This window comes from Oikopleura dioica, chromosome 1 (assembly GCF_907165135.1).
Source record: "Oikopleura dioica chromosome 1, OKI2018_I68_1.0, whole genome shotgun sequence".
Taxonomy (NCBI): domain Eukaryota; kingdom Metazoa; phylum Chordata; class Appendicularia; order Copelata; family Oikopleuridae; genus Oikopleura; species Oikopleura dioica.
Genome location: NC_137291.1, coordinates 3,637,768 through 3,655,810, shown reverse-complemented (window position 1 = coordinate 3,655,810; position 18,043 = coordinate 3,637,768). Strand labels below are relative to the sequence as shown.

General features: G+C 37.0%; 1 protein-coding gene across 3 annotated transcripts; it reads right to left on the bottom strand.

Moving 5' to 3' along the window:
* On the bottom strand, positions 1–16,253 carry LOC145698064 (uncharacterized). 3 transcript variants are annotated; one of them, XM_081775273.1, is made up of 7 exons: positions 16,141–16,253; positions 11,582–11,800; positions 4,223–4,321; positions 3,013–3,073; positions 2,438–2,711; positions 117–560; positions 1–72 (listed from the first exon to the last, which is right to left on the bottom strand). In XM_081775273.1, exons 3-6 carry the CDS (start codon positions 4,296–4,298, stop codon positions 336–338), a joined length of 636 nt encoding a protein of 211 aa, XP_081631399.1. In that variant the 5' UTR covers positions 4,299–4,321; positions 11,582–11,800; positions 16,141–16,253; the 3' UTR covers positions 1–72; positions 117–335. The 3 variants fall into 3 exon arrangements, with proteins under 3 accessions (XP_081631399.1, XP_081631404.1, XP_081631411.1); XM_081775278.1 differs by lacking the exons at positions 11,582–11,800; positions 16,141–16,253 and adding an exon at positions 6,976–7,060; XM_081775285.1 differs by lacking the exons at positions 11,582–11,800; positions 16,141–16,253 and adding an exon at positions 5,189–5,243.
* Positions 16,254–18,043: the final 1,790 nt, after the last annotated feature.

Below are 18,043 nucleotides of genomic sequence, written 5' to 3'. Positions count from 1 at the left end.
TTCTAGAGATCCACGACAGAATCGTCTTGACGCGGCGAAGCTGGATTCTTCTGTTCTAGAGCAGCTCGCGAGCTTTTGAAAAAGTTATTATGAGGATTAAATGTCAGCTTTCTTACCTGTTTGAAGTTGTAAACGAGCTTCCATCCCTCGTCGGCAGTTCCTGATAGCCGTAAGTGATGACTTTCGCATGCCTATTGCTCGTCATTTCCGACTGCTTCGTCTTCTCTTTTGACTCGATCGAATCAACATCGCTCGACGTATTCCAATTTTCTCACTCGCCGCTTTTACTGCATTCGCCGCTGAATTCGCCTGGTTCGTTGTGTTGACAAAAGTCTTCATTGTTCCCATCGAGCTGGCGCCCAAATCCGAGGTCGGCAGTTCCGGCCCTGTTTTGCAGCTGCTTTTTGAGCTCTTCTTCGAAATCGAACTGTTCCTCGTGTTTTTGGATTTTCTTGGAAGAGTGCCGCGAGTAATGTCGATTCGCTCGAATGTGTCTGCTTGGACTTCGTGGAGGTTTTGGGGCGGTTTTGGGAGGAAAGGATGTTGGGCTGATTTCGCCGCTGAATATATTTTAGAAAAATAGGCTGAATGCATCATCTCTAAACGCTAAATTTCTGGGCTCAGATGCTCAAAGAACATCGTTTAAAACAATAATCTGATCCTTGAGCTCCTGCCCTGCCGATAAATCATACCATGGAGTTGAGCTCTAAGTGGAGATAGGAGAATCTGAGCGACGCTGGCCCTGAGCGTCGCTCAATGTGGAGCGCGCCTAATTCAGCGCCAAAACCTGGACTTCGCCTTCTCGATTCTTTGATTGGCTGAATCCCTTCATTTCCGCAGAAATGAGTTTCGAGATTCTTCTGAAGCGCCCACCACGCGCTAAGGAAAATTTCTAGACTTCCCCGCAAGTGATCTGCGCGGGAAACGGGAAAGGGGACCCGGGGGCTTTCTCCACTTAGAGCTCAACTCTATGGTATTTCGGCGCCCCGCTGACTCGGTTTTTAAAAACCTCCTAAAAGTCCCTTCTTCGCGCTTATCGCCTCCCCGTGAAATTCAAAACTAAGCTACAGAATGTGGCGCCGTGATAATATTCGCGCTGGCGCTGCTTTGATCCCCGCTGCGAAATGATAAAAAGAGTGCTCAAGTTCTTGGCGGTTTTTTCGAAATACAGGTGAAATAAATTCTTAGGGAAAAAAGAAAGTTTTTTAATTAAGAAAGTGATACCCTTATTTTGTCAAATCTCAGATTTAGAAAGTTTTTGATAAAAAATTTTAAGATAGTGATACCCTTATTTTTCCATCGAAACAAAACTCAAATTTTCATCTAAATTTAAGGTCAAATAACTTATTTGAAATAAGGGTGTCACTATCTTAGCTCTGCTCTTCTTCAAAAACCGCTGAATTTCTGAAAAAATGAAAAGAAAAACCTGATTGGGCGAATTTTTCGTTAATTAAAGGCTATAACCTCTCTTTTGGCCGCTCTGGAAAACGGACTTCCCTTGATCCATTTCAAAAATTTAAAAGCGAACATATTTGTTTTCCCCTAAAGAATTCAAAAATGCCATCAAAAATACTTTTCTTTGGTAATTTTTTGCTCTAGAATCATTTAAAAATCGCCATTCGGTTTTCCGAGAAAACTGGAAGTTCTGAGGTAGAATTAACCCGATAATAATATTGAATAGAGCATATTCTATGATTCCTACCGAAAAATTTCAAAGAATTGTCCAAATTATGATTATAGTTCTCTCTTCTTTTAAAACTCTTTTGTTTATAGACTGACGCTTGAGATCCGCACAGCCAATCACAGCGCGATGAATCGCTTGACTCACACGCTCGCCAACAGCGCTCTCTTTCTGGCCTGGAGGATAGCACTCCGCTCAGCGCGTCCACGCGCATTTTTAACCTCAAGTGCCAGCACTAACATGGCCCTAGAATGAAAATTTGAGGAGATATCGAAGATTTTCTCCGTGAGGATTGTAGAGAAGGCTTTAATGTATTAATTGATCGAAAAAATCTACCTCTGTAATGGTAAAATTCTTCGGAAAACCGAATGGCGTTTTTGAATGATCGTAAACTCAAAATTTCGAAAGAAAAATAATTTTTGATCGCATTTCTGAAATCTGCGATAGATTTTGAGTATATGAGCCTTTTTAATTTTTGAAATCGACCAAGGGAAGTCGGTTTTCCGAAGAGGCCAAAAGAGAGGTTATAGCCTAAAGTCCTTGTTCTTTTACGTGAGTTCTTGATTCTCGAAAGGAACCTTGATTCTCCGAAAATTAACGCGATTTTTTCCCGAATCTTCGAAAAGATTTCTCGCTTTGGGTTTTTGAATCCCTTTTGTTATCTTCAAGAGGCGCAATTAGCGTCACTCACGAAATTGTTACTGCTGCATCATTAAGCCGATTACGAGCCCCGTTTTTGTTCTTAGCTACTGTTACCTTTCTAATATACACACAGGCTCCAATCAGCATCAAACAAAGCATAAGCGCTGCAATTCCCACTCCCAGGCCGATCACGAGCATTTCGTTTGGCTCTCGTTCCAAGGAGCTCTCTTCCATGATTGCACTCGTTTCTTCGATTTTGATGATTTTGTCGAAGACCTCGACGCCCGATGAAGATTCTTCTGTTAAAATAATCGTTTCAGTTAGCTCTGAAATTTCTTCTGTAACTTCAGGAGAGGAGCTTTCAGGAAAGATGTTTTTCGACGAAGATCTTTTTATTGGATCAAAAAATTTTTTTTTGAAAATTTTAAGGGTTAGGGTAATTTTTTTAAAAGATAAAAATTCATTCAAAAATAATTTTTTAATTTTTTTGTTCCATTTTTTGACCGAATCGCGGATTTTTGAAGCAGGAATGAAAAATATTTCTTAAAAATTTTTTCTCTTTTTCAATGTCCAAAAATTTCACTGCGAGCTGTGAAAAGAAAGTAAAAATTTATGACGGTCGTGTCTATCACTCATGTCAGCGCGGGGCTAAAAATTGGGGCGCATGTTTAGTTTTTGTCGATCCGAGCCTTTGTGTGTTGAAGGTGTCGCCTTTGTAATCCACCTCGATATTGTCGAAGATCGTCTCGTCTTAATAAAGCATCAATTTTTCCTGCGATTCCTCGAAAGGATCCGGAGATGATCCGGTTTTAATTTGATCGCTCGGCTTTTAGGAAAAGAGGGGTTGAAAATTGAAAAGCGAAAAATGAGGGCGGGTTGAGATTTTTACAAAAGAAATAACAAGTTGACACCCTTAATTTTTATCAGAAGAAAGCTGGATTGCTCATTTAATTTTTCATAGGAAAAAATTTAAAATTCAGAAAGTATTTTTATTAAAAAATTGAAAAAATAAAAATGCCCAAATTTTCCGCGTAAATGAGAAAATATATTTGTTGATTGAGCTTTTTTTTTGCGAATTAATACCTATTCTTACGTGTATTTGCAAATCTTTCTCCCTCCCCTTTTCTCAAAATATCTGATATCTCTCCTCAATTACCACGGGACACTTGAAAGACTCAAAATGAGCTAATTATTTCAATCTGAGCGATTTAACGGGCTCAACGGACAAGCGAACCGTGAACTTCTGACGAGAAAATGCGGTAAATTCAACGCGAAGAATAATTTGAAGTCGAGTTTGAAATTGGCAGAAAATGAAAAAGAAAAAAATGAGGACTCTTCTTTTGTTCCGTAATTGAGGGACAGAAGCAGGGATAAAGCGAAAAACAGCTGTTTTCTTCAAAAATAAAGCTTCTGATAAAATTTTCCCAAGCACAGGAACCTGTGTAAAAACCTGAGTCAGGGTTCTGAAAATGTTTTAACAACGCGGCTTTTTTTTCAATAAAGCCGCGATTCGGCTTCGCCAAACTTACCATCTCAGATTTTTTCAATACTCAGGAATCCAGAACCTGTGTTGAATTCCTGAGTCAGGGCCCTGAAAAAATAAAATTCAAAAAAGATGGAATATTTAGGCGATTTCGTTTTAAAATCGTCACTTTCAAAATAATTTGTAGAAAATCCTGACTCAGGTTTTTAAAACAGGAACCTGAGTGAAGTTTTTTCGGATCTCTGAGATCTTGAAAATTGCTAAGTTAGAAAGTCAAGTGCATTTTATCGTGAACTAAAGCCGTCAATTTGTGTTTGTTTAAAAAGTGCTCGTGGTGTTACGTTATCGTATTTTCTTGAGCTAGCTCTTCTCCTCGAGAGCTCGCAATTTTCTAAAGTCATCAGGTGAACACTTACCTTGAAAATCTCCACTTTGCGCGTTTCCCAGCTTCGCTAGAAGAAAAATCTTGACGATTAAATCCTTCCGGAGCATTCTTCTTTATTCTCGCTGCTTCTCTAAACACGAATCTTTTGAAAAAAACGAAATGGTGATTACTCTCTATTTTGAGCGCTTGATTGAAAAAATATAAATTGAAAAAGAAGAAAACTTGAAATTGGGATGGCCCCTGGGGCGATCATCAATGGGCACTGGCTGAGAGGGGCGATAGTTACTGTATAATTCCAGCTTGATTATATCGAGATTATTTTCATCAGATCTGAGCGATGAGAATTGCTACCCTTCGAGGCAACCGATTTTTCTAGAATTTGGGGTTAGGGTTAGGGCTACGGTTAGGGTTATGCAAAAGGAATTTCCTTGGAGCGTCAGGGTTAGGGTTGAGATTAGGGTGGGCCCGAAGGACTTAACTAATATATGGAAGTGCATTTTCGGATAACCAATAAGATCGCTGTATTGCGCCTACCGGCCAAGCAAAACCCTGATACATAAAATCACTTTCATTAATTGGTTGAACCTGTCCCGAAGGATGGCCCCTTGATATCGGCAATTCATGCAGAAAACCTAAATCAGGATTCCTGACTCAGGAAGCTCTTTTCGAGACCTTGAGTTATGTTTTCTACAGAAATTGCCGATCCAAGATTCTCCCAATCTTCGAAGTTAGCGATTGTTTTATTGACAGTTTCCGAAAAATAATTCTCCCAAATAAACTTTGTTTTTGTCCATTATCATTCTTCTCTATCAAAATTGGAAACGAATCCAGAAATAGAACAACCATGAAAATAGCTGGGCTACGCGGAACTACGTGTTAGCATCCTCAAAATACTCAAAGTATGAAACCAAAATATTTTAAATTAACAAAACCTCCTCATCTACCGGTAGATCAATACAACTGCCTTTCTTTCCAAAGAAACTGTATTTTGAAGCACCTTTTTGACTCAAATTCGATCAGCGTTTGATATTTTAGAAGCCAAAATTTCTCTCTTTGGATATTATTTTCCACGGTTTCGGGCGGATTCGATAAAATTATCTTCGGTCAGTCAGTGACCTCAATTTTACTGAATCGATATTTTGCATTCTTAATTCCCAGATGGGCCCGAGCGACTTGAGCAGGAGCAAAATTTCACGCCAGCGCGTGATTTCAAGCTCATTAGCAAAATACTTTAGAAAGAACGGATTAAACAAACAGTTCTAAAAAGAACTTGACGCGAAAAAAAATCGAGGAAAAAAGATGATGTCCATTTTCTAGCTCTTCGATAATATGCAATTTAAGCCATCCGCAGATCCGGAAATTTAATTTTCCGTTTAGCAACAATAAACAACGCCCGTATTCAAAATTCAGTCGAAAAACGCTCCGGCTTGAATTGAGTTAATCGACCAAAGGAACTTCCAGCTCAGAAATTCCTCGACTCGAAAATACTTGGTCTGGAAAGCCAACGGTACTCTGTCAGAACGCCCGGGCGCTGGGAACATACCATAAAATGCATTTTTACAAAGTCGACTAATTAACCACCCCAATTTCCAGCTTCCGCGGTTTTATTTTTAATTTTTGAGGTCTGAACTTTTTGCTTTTTTTTTCGGGAGAAATTTAGGACAACAAATTTTTTTAAATAGTATTTCCTCGGCTCGAAAACCTGTGTGAAAAACCTGAGTCAGATTCTAGAGGACTCAAATAAAAAGTCGCGTAGCGGCTTCTTTAAGAATAGAGCCGCTTTGCGGCTTTTCATTGTTGCCCTCTAGAACCTGACTCAGGTTTTTTAGGGATCAGAAACCTTTGTAAAAAACCTGAGTCAGGTTCTAGAGGGCTCAAATGAAAAGCCGCAAAGCGGCTTTATTCTTAAAGAAGCCGCTAGGCGGCTTTTTATTTGAGCCCTCTAGAATGTGACTCAGGTTTTTACACAGGTTTCTGAGCCCAAGAATATCTTATTTAATTTTCGAATGAATCATCATTTTTTCAAAACGCGTCTCAATTATTAACCCATCCCCTGACTTATGTATGCTTAGAGGAACGGGGGTGCGTCAGCGTCTGAAGTGCTCACGCAATGGCTTTTGAATAATTAGTAGCCACAGAATCGAATTTGCCTCTTCAAACGTGTCCTTGCTCGGTCACATGACCTTCACGGCCGGTGGCGCGCCGCAATCCCTATTTTTGCCTGACCAGAAAGCCCATTCCCAAACTGATTGAACCGGGCGTTCTCGACTCCGCAAAAAACGAATTCGGAATTCCAAAGATTTGGCGGAAATGAATAAACCCGATTTTTTTCGACCTCAAAATTTTTCTCCACCGAAACCTTTTTTCGAAGAAACGGACAAAATGCACATGATCTGGGTCTTTAACCAGTCGACCTCGAAAATGCTCATAGCTCGCGAAAATTACGAGCACTGGGCCGCTTCAATCTGATGATTACATCTTATTCGCGGTCGTTAATTGTTACTTTCGAACGAAAATGACAGTGCTCATTATTTCTTTCTAAATAACGAAAATACGTTTCTTTTCATCTTTTTTTCTAAAAGATTAATAAATCCGCTTTTTCTGAAATTCTCAGGTTTTCGACCTTTTATTTTTTTGTAATCAAAATCATTTTAATGAATGAATAGAGGTTTTTTTGCGTTTAGACATCTGATTTTTATATCTAGGGTCTCGACATGTAAAAGTTTAAAAAATATGAGAAAGAACAAGAAAATTCAAAAATTATGGTTTTTTGAAAAAACTCACCAAAATCTTCCAAAATCCCTTTTTTCTTACTTTCTCTCTCTATTTTCTTTCTGTTGTTTAACCTTTTTGACACCTCTGATTCTCCGACTTCTCGCCAAATTAGCTGCTCTCCGAGGACGGGGCCAAATTAAATCGATAAACACACAGACGCACTTTCAAATATCGACTCCGATATTATATGGGGCCTCGTATAAATATCGCCACCAGCATCAGCAGCAGGAGAAGAGGGAGCAAATATTTGCAAGGGTTGGAAAATTTCAAATCGGTAAATATCGCCGGAGCAAAATTTGGTTTGAGGGAGAAAGAGAGGATGAAAGTATTGGAAAGGGATCGACTGGGAGTCATTTGTCAGAATGGGTTATTTTTCAGAAGGCGGTCTGAAGATAATTTTGTGATAAATGAATTCATTGACGATTGAATTTATCAAGTTTGAGTAAAATAAGGCTCTTTTGATAGAGATTTTTTGACGAAAAATCTGAGTCGCATATTATTATTTGAAGCTGAGTTTTCTCAAGTCTGGCTAAGACTAAAAAATCTCAGCGCTAGATATTTTCACTATCGTCGATTTCTTGTTTTTCTTTGCCTATCTTAGCTGCTTTAGAAAACCTCAAGCCCGTGATTGATTCTGTTGTTAGACAAACTTCCGAGTTCCTTTCGCCTTCTTGATATTTTTAGATCACTTAGATAAACATTCGTTTATGCTCATCCCAGCAGGAAAAATCCGGACTTAGGGACTTTTTTCCGATGGGCGTGGTCTGTTCTGGCGAATTCAATATTTTAAAATAAACTGTAGTTATAATTCATGATTGTTAAACGAATTTGATTTTTATTTTTGATTTTTGAATAAAATTTTTCTTTAATTTTAAAAATTTTTGAAGTTAAATTTTTTTTTTTTTTAGAATTTTTTCTAAATTTTTTTTTTTATTTTTTTAGAATTTTTTCTATAATTTTTTTTTGATTTATTTAAAGATCGAAATCCTAGAAAAAATTTGAAAAAAAAAGTTCATTGAACTGAAAACTCTTCGAACCCCGGAGTTGAATTTGCAACAAAGTGGCAGTACCGTTTTTTAACCTAGTGGCAATAATTGGCCGTTTCCGTCGTTCAACCGAATCCGCTTACATTCCCCGCTTTCTCATCACTCGCTAATCATCCCCTTCTTTATTGTCAGAAAGAATTTCCCCACGGGAGCTACTCAAATATCTCGACCACTCTTTACGAAGCCCCAAATCAGCCAGATTCCAGCGACTGTCTAAAAGCAATTCTTCCGAAAAACAAAACGGAAAAACGACGAAATGAGAAAGTGACAACAGAACGTTTAATTTGTTGCCAGCACGTTCTAACAAGAGAACGTCTTTATCAGTGATAAGGCCGTGTTACCGACGTGGTAACTTTATCGCTTACATGTCGCTTGTCGAGCATTTTAAAATTCAACTCATTTCGTTTTTATCTTCAATTGGTGACAAACATACATAACCATTTTGAAGAAAAAACGCTTCAGACTTGAATTTGACCCATCATATTTCTGTACCGGTAATTACCGGTATTCGGCAGGCAGGCCAATCAAATTTCAGAAAAAAATATTGTCGAACGAATGTCCTCGAATGTCTACGAATGTCTCTGAATGTCCCGAGTGTCCCGAGTGTCCCCAAATGTCTCCAAATGTCTCCGAATGTCTGTGAATGTCTGTAAATGTCTGTAAATGTCTGTGAATGTCCTGAATGTCTCAGAATTTTTTTTTCGATTCGAGTTGCCAGGCCTTTAATTTACATCAGAGATAAAATAAGGGAGTCTCTTTTATAATGACCTTTGTAAATATTGTGTAAAATATTTCCGATGACAACATTATTACTGGTAATTATTAAATAATTAAGAGCAAAGTGCTCCTTTCAGAGAGTAATTTGTTTTAATAATTTCTGTAACATGATTTGCACCAATCGAAAATCAACCCTTTCGCAATTTGCAGGCGTGAAAGCTTCGCTTATTTTCCCTCAATTCGCAAATGTGATTATCCACCGTAAGACGTAATAAAAACAATTAAACACAACTGGCGCGACACGTTTTTAGGGAGCTCGCTTTAGAACCTAATTTTAGCGGGACACAAGTTCTTTTGCTTCTGAAAAGGATGTCCGAAGACACGTGTATAATTTAATTCGACGATCATGAGATAACGTGAGCAGGTTCCTTTTGAAAAAAAGAGCTGGGCTCGGCAACCTGTGTAGATAACCTGAGTCAGGGTTTGAAGAGATAAAATGAAAAGCCGCGTAGCGGCTTTTTTTTAAAACGAAGCCGCAAAGCGGCTTTACGAAAAATGAAAAACAGAAAATTATTGCGATAGTCGCGAAGCCGCGTCGCGGCTTCATTTTTGAAAAAGCCGCTACGCGGCTTTAAACTTCAGCTCTTCAGAGCCTGACTAAAGTTTTCTACACAAAAAACAAATTTCCTGCTGACTTAAAAAATTATGGTTTTTTAGATTTGAAACAACAGACGACAGCGAATAATTGAAGAAATAATGGATGAAAGAAAAGAAACTCGAGTGGGCCCTTGCTCAACTTTTAAAGCCGCTCTCGATGGCTGATGGTGGCGTTCAGTTGAATCCCTTTCTTTTTGGAGCGCGAGGGAAATGCGCGATTCAAGTGGATTAGCCCGCATTATTCTCCCTTATTCTTTTTCTTTCGTTTTCACTCGACAATAATTTTCCCGCCAATTCCGCGCGGGTCTTTAAGAATTCTGAATAAATTAAAATCTTAAGTTTTTATATTAAAATCAGCGTTAAAATCAGCGGTTTTCGAAACTGGCATGTGGCCCGTCGCAGAACCGCAAATTGAACTGGTCGGTTATTCGAGACGCAACTTCATTAGTGTCACATTTTCCCCGCTATACAAAACCGGATTTTTCCACCACGGAGGAGTTATTATTTTTCGCAGAAAAAAGGAAACCGATCTTGGATACCTGAGTCAGGTTTTTGAAAGGACTTTAATGAAAGCCGCGCAGCGGCTTTTCTAGAAACAAAGCCGCGCAGCGGCTTCCCCGAATTTAAAAATGAGCTTCAAATAAATGTAAAGCGGCTTCGTTTCTAAAAAAGCCGCTACGCGGCTTTCTTTGAAGTCAATTCAAAAACCTGACTCAGGTAGCAAAGCTTGGCCTCCTGAGTTAGGATTAGGGTTAGACGCGTTTTTAGCGCTTTTATTGGTCCATTTAGTGGTCTTTCTTGATCGTCACTTATTTTCATCCCTTTTTTTCGACAAGTGTCAACGTGGTCGAAATGCTCAACAAGACAAACAAGCTTCTGAGCGCGCAATCCGATTAGCTGAATTTCTAATGCAGAAGAATTTTAAAAAGCTTAAAATTATTTGAACGCTGAGAGGGTAACCGCCAGAAATGCACTTTTGGGATGAACATTTGTGGCCAGCGACGACGTTTTTCCGAGGCGAGGGCCAATTATTGAGACATTTCAAATTGCATGATCTTCGAATTGACCACCAATTTTTTTGAAATGATGAACTCGGCAACCTGTGTAGAAAACCTGAGTCAGGGTCTGAGTCAGGTTTTTTCAATCCTTTTGCGAATACTGTTGAAGCCGCTCCGCGGCTACTTTTTTTAAAAGAGCCGCGTTGCGGCTTTAAATTGGAGATCTTCCAGACTCCGGTTTTCGCACAGGTTGCCGAGCTCATTTTGGATATTTTTTTCCAAAAAGAAAATTTGACGCATTCGGCCGTGGGAAATTAATTTGAAAAAGATTGAACTGAAAATTAAAATGACGAAAAAGATGAGCAGTTTTAGATTTGCGAAATCGAAGCTGCAACTGGTAATTTTTTCTCGCCGCAAAGTGACACGCTCTGGGACATGTTCAGGAAGAGTGCACCTGACTCCCGAGAAAAAAATCAGACGACCAGCTTTTTACTTTATTTTTGTTTCTGTACTTTTTGATTCAGAACGAGTCGATTTTAACATAGTTTTTATGGATCGATAATTGACTGAATATTAAAGGATCTTCAAAAGAAGCTTCTTGTTAACACGTTTTTATAAATGATTAAAAATAATTAAACAAGTAGAAAATAATATTTCCTTCTTCAATGACCCAGAAAAAGTTCATTTTACCGTAAAAACATTTTATAAAAAAATATTCTCAAGAAAAATTTCAGCCAATAAGAAGCCTTAATTTAGCTCTCCGGCCAATAAACAGCGATTTTTCGTTAGAGCCTATTTTTTGCGATTTTATGCGAAAAAAACGGTGAATAATTTTCTAAGGCGAATTCGATAAAACTGTTCTGAACGGTTGATTCTACTATGATAATTTCCTATTAGAATGTAGAACATCTTCTGCGCCATTTCCGACTCTCCTTCAAACCCTACGCGTGTCGCCATTTCCGCTAAGCGGAATGTTATTTTGACAATTTCCGACAGAAATTCTCATTTAAGATTTTTGATTTTTTGAAACTATTTTTCCAGAATTTTTCAATTCAGTTTAATCAATTCAAGTCGCTCTTTGATATTCTTAATCATTTGAGGACGCCCTTAAATGATATAATTGAAATCATTGTTGATACCCTTAATTTTCCCGTTCTTCAGATTTTCATCTTGAAAAAATCACTTTGGAAAGCTTACCTATTTTTTGTTCTTCGCTGACGAAATTATTGGCAGTTCTTTGGGCAGCGGATAATTGGCTTTTCGCGATAGAGAAGAAGATTGTGGAACTAAAGATAAAAGGATTGTAATGATTTTACTCACGTGGCTTTGCCGGAGATTTGGAGACGCTTGGTTTGGCAGCGGGCGAAAATTGTTGGAAACAGCGGTCACGTTCTTTTTTTCGTTGCGAATTTTTAACTGAAATAAAACAGATTAGTTTTTGAATATCAAAGAAAAGAATATTTTATTTTTATTTTAATTATCTTTAAACAAATTTTTTAATAAAAAAATATTTTAATTAAAATGAAAATTTAATATGTTTTTTTAATTAAACATCAATTTTAAAAAAAATTTTATAAAATTATTTTTAGCAAAAATAGTCGTCATTTTTGATAAAAATAAGTAAAAGGTAAATTCTTGAGCGTCACCTTGCCGACCGCAATAATGAGTGGCGAGGTTGAGAATGCGCTGGACTCAAAATATTAGTCCGCCACCGTGGCCTTGTTTTAGTTTTCATCGCCGCCCAGTTTTCAATTAAAAATTATCCAACCATCTACAAAAAATGAAATAACAATCATTTCTTCGATTTTCACACCATTTTCGACTTATAAAAAGCATTTTTTGTTTATTTTTCTTTTTACAAATTTATTCATTACACTTAATTTCCTGAATATCGCGGAAGCGAATGACCTATCGATTAAAATGCAAAGCAAATCTGTAATCCAAAGTGTTGCGCACATTTTATTTTTGCATATGCATCGGGAAGCAAGTGATACGGCGAGTTTAGTACCAAATACGCGCTGCTTTCTATGATCCTAACACAGCTAGGTTACATAATATCTAATCAAACGAAATCGCCGTTTACACATTTTCACTTCCTCAAGTTACGTTCAACCGTAGATATTACTTATCGTCGTTTTTTAACAGGATTTTGTAGAATTTACTTTTTGAAACCGAGATGATTAAATTCAAAACCACAAAAAACGAGTATCCATGTAATTTTTTGGGGTTTTCTCGAAACGAAATTTACAGTGGCTTTTGACCACGTGACAGTTTTTTCCATTTATTTTCGTCTGAAAATTTTGAAAAAAAAATTGAAAAAAAAATTTGAGACAAAAATTGACGAAAAAATTTTCTAACCAAATTTAAAGAAAAAATTCGTAAAAGTATTTTCTTGACGCGGATTTGCCTAATTTTCCAAATTTCTAAGCAGTTAGTTACGTACTTCTAGTGAAAAAGTTTTGCTACAAACAAGGTGACGCCTGGCGAATATACCAAGAAGATGAGTCGTTTATTTGCTCACAACAGATAAACCAACGCATTTATGTTCAGAACTGCTAATTAGCGAAAATACTAGTTGATTAGTGGTTTTGGTTTTGGGACATGTCGAAATCAGGGATTTCAGATTACTCAATTCTTCATCGCGCGAAATAATTATCAATTTATCAATATAGTAATTTACTAGCTTTAAGCTGTGTCTTTTCAGCAAATCGAGTGCTACACCCTTAATCCTTCTTGTCTCTTTCTGTTTAAATGATAATCCCGCTTCGTAACGCGTTTCCGGCCACTCGGAAATGCAGCGAAGTCAGAAACTATGGCCATAATTCTTTCTTGATGGCAGTTATTTCTTGAATAAAATTCCCCGCGAAACTTTAAGCAAGAAAAGGGCCGATAAGGAGGTCATTATGCAATCGCTTCTGCGCGAGCTCGGGCAGGTGGCCGTGAAGTCCCTTTCTTCTTATCAGAGTGAAGCATTGTGACAGTGGCCCGTCCCCGCGATCGCTTCCTATCTCGGTCACCTGGACCCTTATTAACTCTCTGCCACTTTGACAGTGTCGATGTTTTACTGAATTGACCATGTATTTAGGGCCTTGGCTCGGCAACCTTTGTAGAAATCCCGAATCAAGATCTGAAAGATCACCTATAAAAAGGAATTTTTTTCAAATTTTTTGCAGAAAAAACTTATCACAGCGGGTAATATCGCGATGGTTCGAAAATCTGTCGCCTAGTCACTCAAAAGTGCGCTGAGCAGGAATGATCATCCCTTTTCGCTGATTAGCTGGAACGTGATGATTGTGTTGTACCGGTGCTCAGCAATTGCAATAACAGGAATTGGATAAGCCCGACCTGAGCCCTTGAATAACAAAGTGTATCGAATTTCGCGACAATTCGCTTTCGCCAAATTACACAATTCCAATTTCTCAATGGGCTTTTTCAAATAGCCTATTTGTCCACTATTGGAAAAAAATTGCCAAATAAGATTTCTCAAAAAAATGATTTTCGAATTAAATTTGAGAAAAAAACCTTCTTGTAAAAATTAACCTCAGTCTCCAAGAAATGCTCTAAATAGTAGAGAGTTGAAAAATTCAATTTGTAGCGCCAGTTTTTAGAAAAAAAAATAAATTCAAAATAAAAAAAATCCTCGAAATAGCAAGAAAAATCTGGACAAGACTGCCATTTTTAAAACAGCAAAGCGCGGGAACATTTTCGCGGGAAGCGTATAATCGCGAATTTTTAAATTTTCGCTGAAAATGAAATTTTGGAATTTGGGAGTTGGGGAATTGGAAGATAGATGCTTGTCTCATTTTTGAATTTTTGTTACGAAAAATGATCATTTTTTGGCCTCACGTTGGCTTTCGGAAATTGTTATGATGAAAGAATGGGGAAATGAAAAGGAGGATTTATGATGACAGGGGCGGAAAAAATTCTTCCGAAGTAAAAATAAGCACTAAAATTCGAATCCACGTTCGCGAAAATAATCAATGAGAATTATAAAAGAACCTTCTTCTTCAGTTAATTCCTGTTTTTTCATTAAAAAACCGTAAAATAAAGACCCTTTTTTTCAGGTAAAAAAATTCTTTGATAAAAAAACCACGTCAGGTTCAATCGGCTAATCGATCAAATTCCGCATTCCTCTTCTAAAACTTTCGAAAATTCCGTTTCGTAATTTTTCTAGCGGTGTCGCTCCTTATCACTGCCTGCCAAATGAGTGGCTTCTGCGCTCTTATCGAAATTTTCACTGAACTCGAAAGAGAGATTGCCATCTTGGAGTATCTCAAACTTCGGAGATTATAAAAGGATGCGATCCCGGATTTAGGCACTTTTGTATTTTGCTCTGAGTTTCAAGAAAAATCTCGCTGAAAGTTTACCGAATTATCGGGAGCTATGAATCTTTTGAGCAAATGTCTCGTTCCGAAATTGAATCACCTCGGCCGTTTTCTGATGAAGCTGGGTTTGAACGGACCTTTTACTGCGGTGGAAGACGAAACCGTCCGGTTTATCGCCACCTGCCCGAAACGAGTTAAATCAAGCCTGAACGAACGTAATCGCTGACATTTTTTTGGGCTGGCCTCGTTGTAAATTGAGATGTTCGAAATTAATCTTTGCCACGAAAAATATTCAATTAAAGAAGAAGATAAGGAGATGACAAATTTACATTCAATCTCAAAAACGCACGAGCTTTCGTCTTTAGAAAATTGATCAATGAGCACCATATGATTAAGAAAATTTTTTTGGTTTCTAGATTTTTTGAGTTAGCCAATATCTGATTATTTTGTTGTATCAAAGTCATACTCGGAATTTATCAAATTTTTATATAAATATAACGTATATATCATTATTATATATTATGTTTGTCATTTAATTATTCTTTATTAAATATTATATTATAATAATAATTATATATATCGAAAGCAAATAAGTATAAATAATAACTTAGATATAAAACCTAGATTTCAAGAGGAAAATTTGAAGTTTCAAACGAAGAGAAAAAACAGTGTTTTGAATACAACCCGTAGCTCCTTATTCTTGTACTCAAATCATAACAGAACACATATTTCCCCGAAGCGATTGCTTCATTCTTCGAGCAAGTCAATTTTAACGCTAAATATAGCGAGGACAATCGTTTGATCAAATATCAAACAAGATCGAATTATGTTTTTTGCTCTTTTCATTTTTTTCAGAAAAAGTATTTTTGTTCGTTTTGAACCAAAACATCACTTCACGCTATTTCCGGAAGAGACACCTCTAATTAGCCATCAATAGAATGCCGGGTGTCAACAAGGTCCCTCCACGTAGAACGGGGTTAACGTTTTCGTCAATAATCATAATATTTTTAAACTCAAAAATTGACACCTTAAAATATTTATAGAAGAAGAGTGAAAAAGATGAGCTCTTATTCGTCGAAAAAATTGGGCTTCTAGTAGACTTTACTGGCGCTTTCGTGAAAATAGACCATTTCAAAATAGAATATTTGGTCATTTTTTTCCAATAACAAAATGTCTGCCAGACAATACTAACCGATCGCTAGTTATTAATTACTGATAAGATTTACTGATAAGATCCACTGATAAGAATCACAATAATAATAAGAAGCCATAATATTTTTTACTTTGATTTTTTAAATAAAAAAATATAATTAAAAACAATAAAATTTTATGTTTTTTTAAAAGTCAATTTTGAAGCTATATTTTTAAAATGATAAAAATTCCTAAGAACTATTTATGAATCATAACATTTGATTATTGAAACTCACGTACAAAGAATAATTCTTTTTTCTTTTTCTCCGAAAAATCTCTTTATTTCCCTTCTTTCTTCTATTAAAAAAGTACAATAAAAAGTAATTTTTTAGTTACAATCAAGAGCAAGTTCCTTCTCGAGGTTGAAGAGCGTAGCGGAGGCGGAGATTCCAACCGTGTCCTCGTCTCAGAAGGCCGCGGCGCACGACTCAGGAGCGCCCTCCGAGCTTTCAAGATTCTTCTTTTTTTGTGTCTACTGATAAGCTTTTTTTCTCGTCATGCTTACTAATGTTCTATCAAATTGGTTTAATATAAATGATTATGAACAAAAGAAAAAGTATTTTTTAAAATTTAGCCTATTAATAAGATCTTTTAAATAAAGAATTTCACTTCAGATGGGAAAATATTTTCTAAGAATAACGACCTTCTTTCACCCTCTGAAATATCAATCTTTCAAAAACGGAAATGCCAAAATGCCAAAAAAAAAAACTTACGAAAAGAACTCATGAGGGCGTTTGACTATTTAGAGTTTTTTTGCAAAATCGTTTTTTTTTTGGAAAATGAAAGTCAGAAACTCGAGCGTAAAAGTGAAAAACACTAGAAAAGAGGGTCGAATTAATTTTGATTTTAGTGCATGGACTGCAATTGTATCGGGCTGCTGAGAATTGTTGATGGAAAAGTTTTTCTTGTGCCACGGAGCTCGAGAATTCTAGCGCCCGAAAAAAAATAATTTTTTTGGATTGAAAAAACAGTAGGACATTTAAAAATAAAACTGCTTTGGAAATTTTTCAGTGGTTTCGGAACAACAAAACAAAAGTATGGCTACCTCTCCATTGGTTTTACTTTTTGGATGACAATAGTTCTGATCGCCAATTACGAAGGGCTCAAAGATCTTGCTCCAAAATACACTTTCAAGACGCTTAACTGCGGTCGGAATTTTAAGCTCTGTCTACGAGACTTTCCTTACGAAGATTGTTACAAGAGTTTCTCGACTTGTTTGCGCGAAGAGGGAAAATTTTATTTTCCAAAGAAAATTATCAATGTTGTTGAAGAACAGAAAAAGCCTCGAAAGGAACAATTTTTTACGAGAAAAGAGCAAGAAATTAATTTGAAACGCTGCAAAAGGCTGAATTTCTTCGGTAAAAATTCAGAAAGAGAGCTTTCTTGATGTCTTTTAGATCGTGAAATCTGCAAGGGACTTTGCCCAAAAATTCACGAAGAGGATCATCTTTTGTGTCGAAAAATTTGCGAATCGCATTTGAGCGACGAAGGAGAACTCGACGACATCTGTCCTTTTCAAAAACAATGTCCGTTCGGATGCCCATGTCCTTTTTATCACTGCGAGAATGTCGACACTAAGAAATCCCCACTTGCCTGGTTCTTTGAAGAAGGAAATTTCTTGTTCGAAACAGAGGGAGAATACAGTGATCCGTCGATGAATTTTCTTACCGCGAGTTCTGATTTTCCCGCGCCGAAAGCAAGAAAAACTTTTTCAAGAATTGCATCTATAAATTCGACAAGCCTCGAAGTTCAAACTGTTTACAACAGAATAGTCTTCTTGAAGATTCAATATATGAACAAAGAACTGCTGCCAGAAGCTTTGAAAAGCTTCCGTTCAGATTTCATCAAATATTACAATGGAAAACCGATGGCACCGCTTTATTTTAAGGGGAGGCACTATCTTGTATCCCCGGAATTCACGACTTATGTTCTGGACGATGAGAGCAACGAAGTAACGGATATTGGCGTCGATGCGAAATTGCTAGAATCTCGTTATGGAAAGACAAATTATTTGTTGTTCAACGGATATTTTAGTGTTGCCGCGGTTTTTGAGGAGAGGTTTTATCTTTGCTCTACAGAAGGGTTGAAAATCCTTGAGTTTTTAGGTGAATCTTTTTATTTTCAACCAAATTCAAGTGAAATA

Excerpts from the sequence above, each read along its gene's own strand:
- LOC145698064 (XM_081775273.1), bottom strand. The coding sequence starts at position 4,298 with ATGCTCCGGAAGGATTTAATCGTCAAGATTTTTCTTCTAGCGAAGCTG. Across the intron at positions 2,712-3,012 it reads GACACCTTCAACACACAAAG|ATCTTCGTCGAAAAACATCT; the intron begins GCTCGGATCGAC and ends TCCAATAAAAAG. Across the intron at positions 561-2,437 it reads CCTGTGTGTATATTAGAAAG|CGGCGAAATCAGCCCAACAT; the intron begins GTAACAGTAGCT and ends AAATATATTCAG.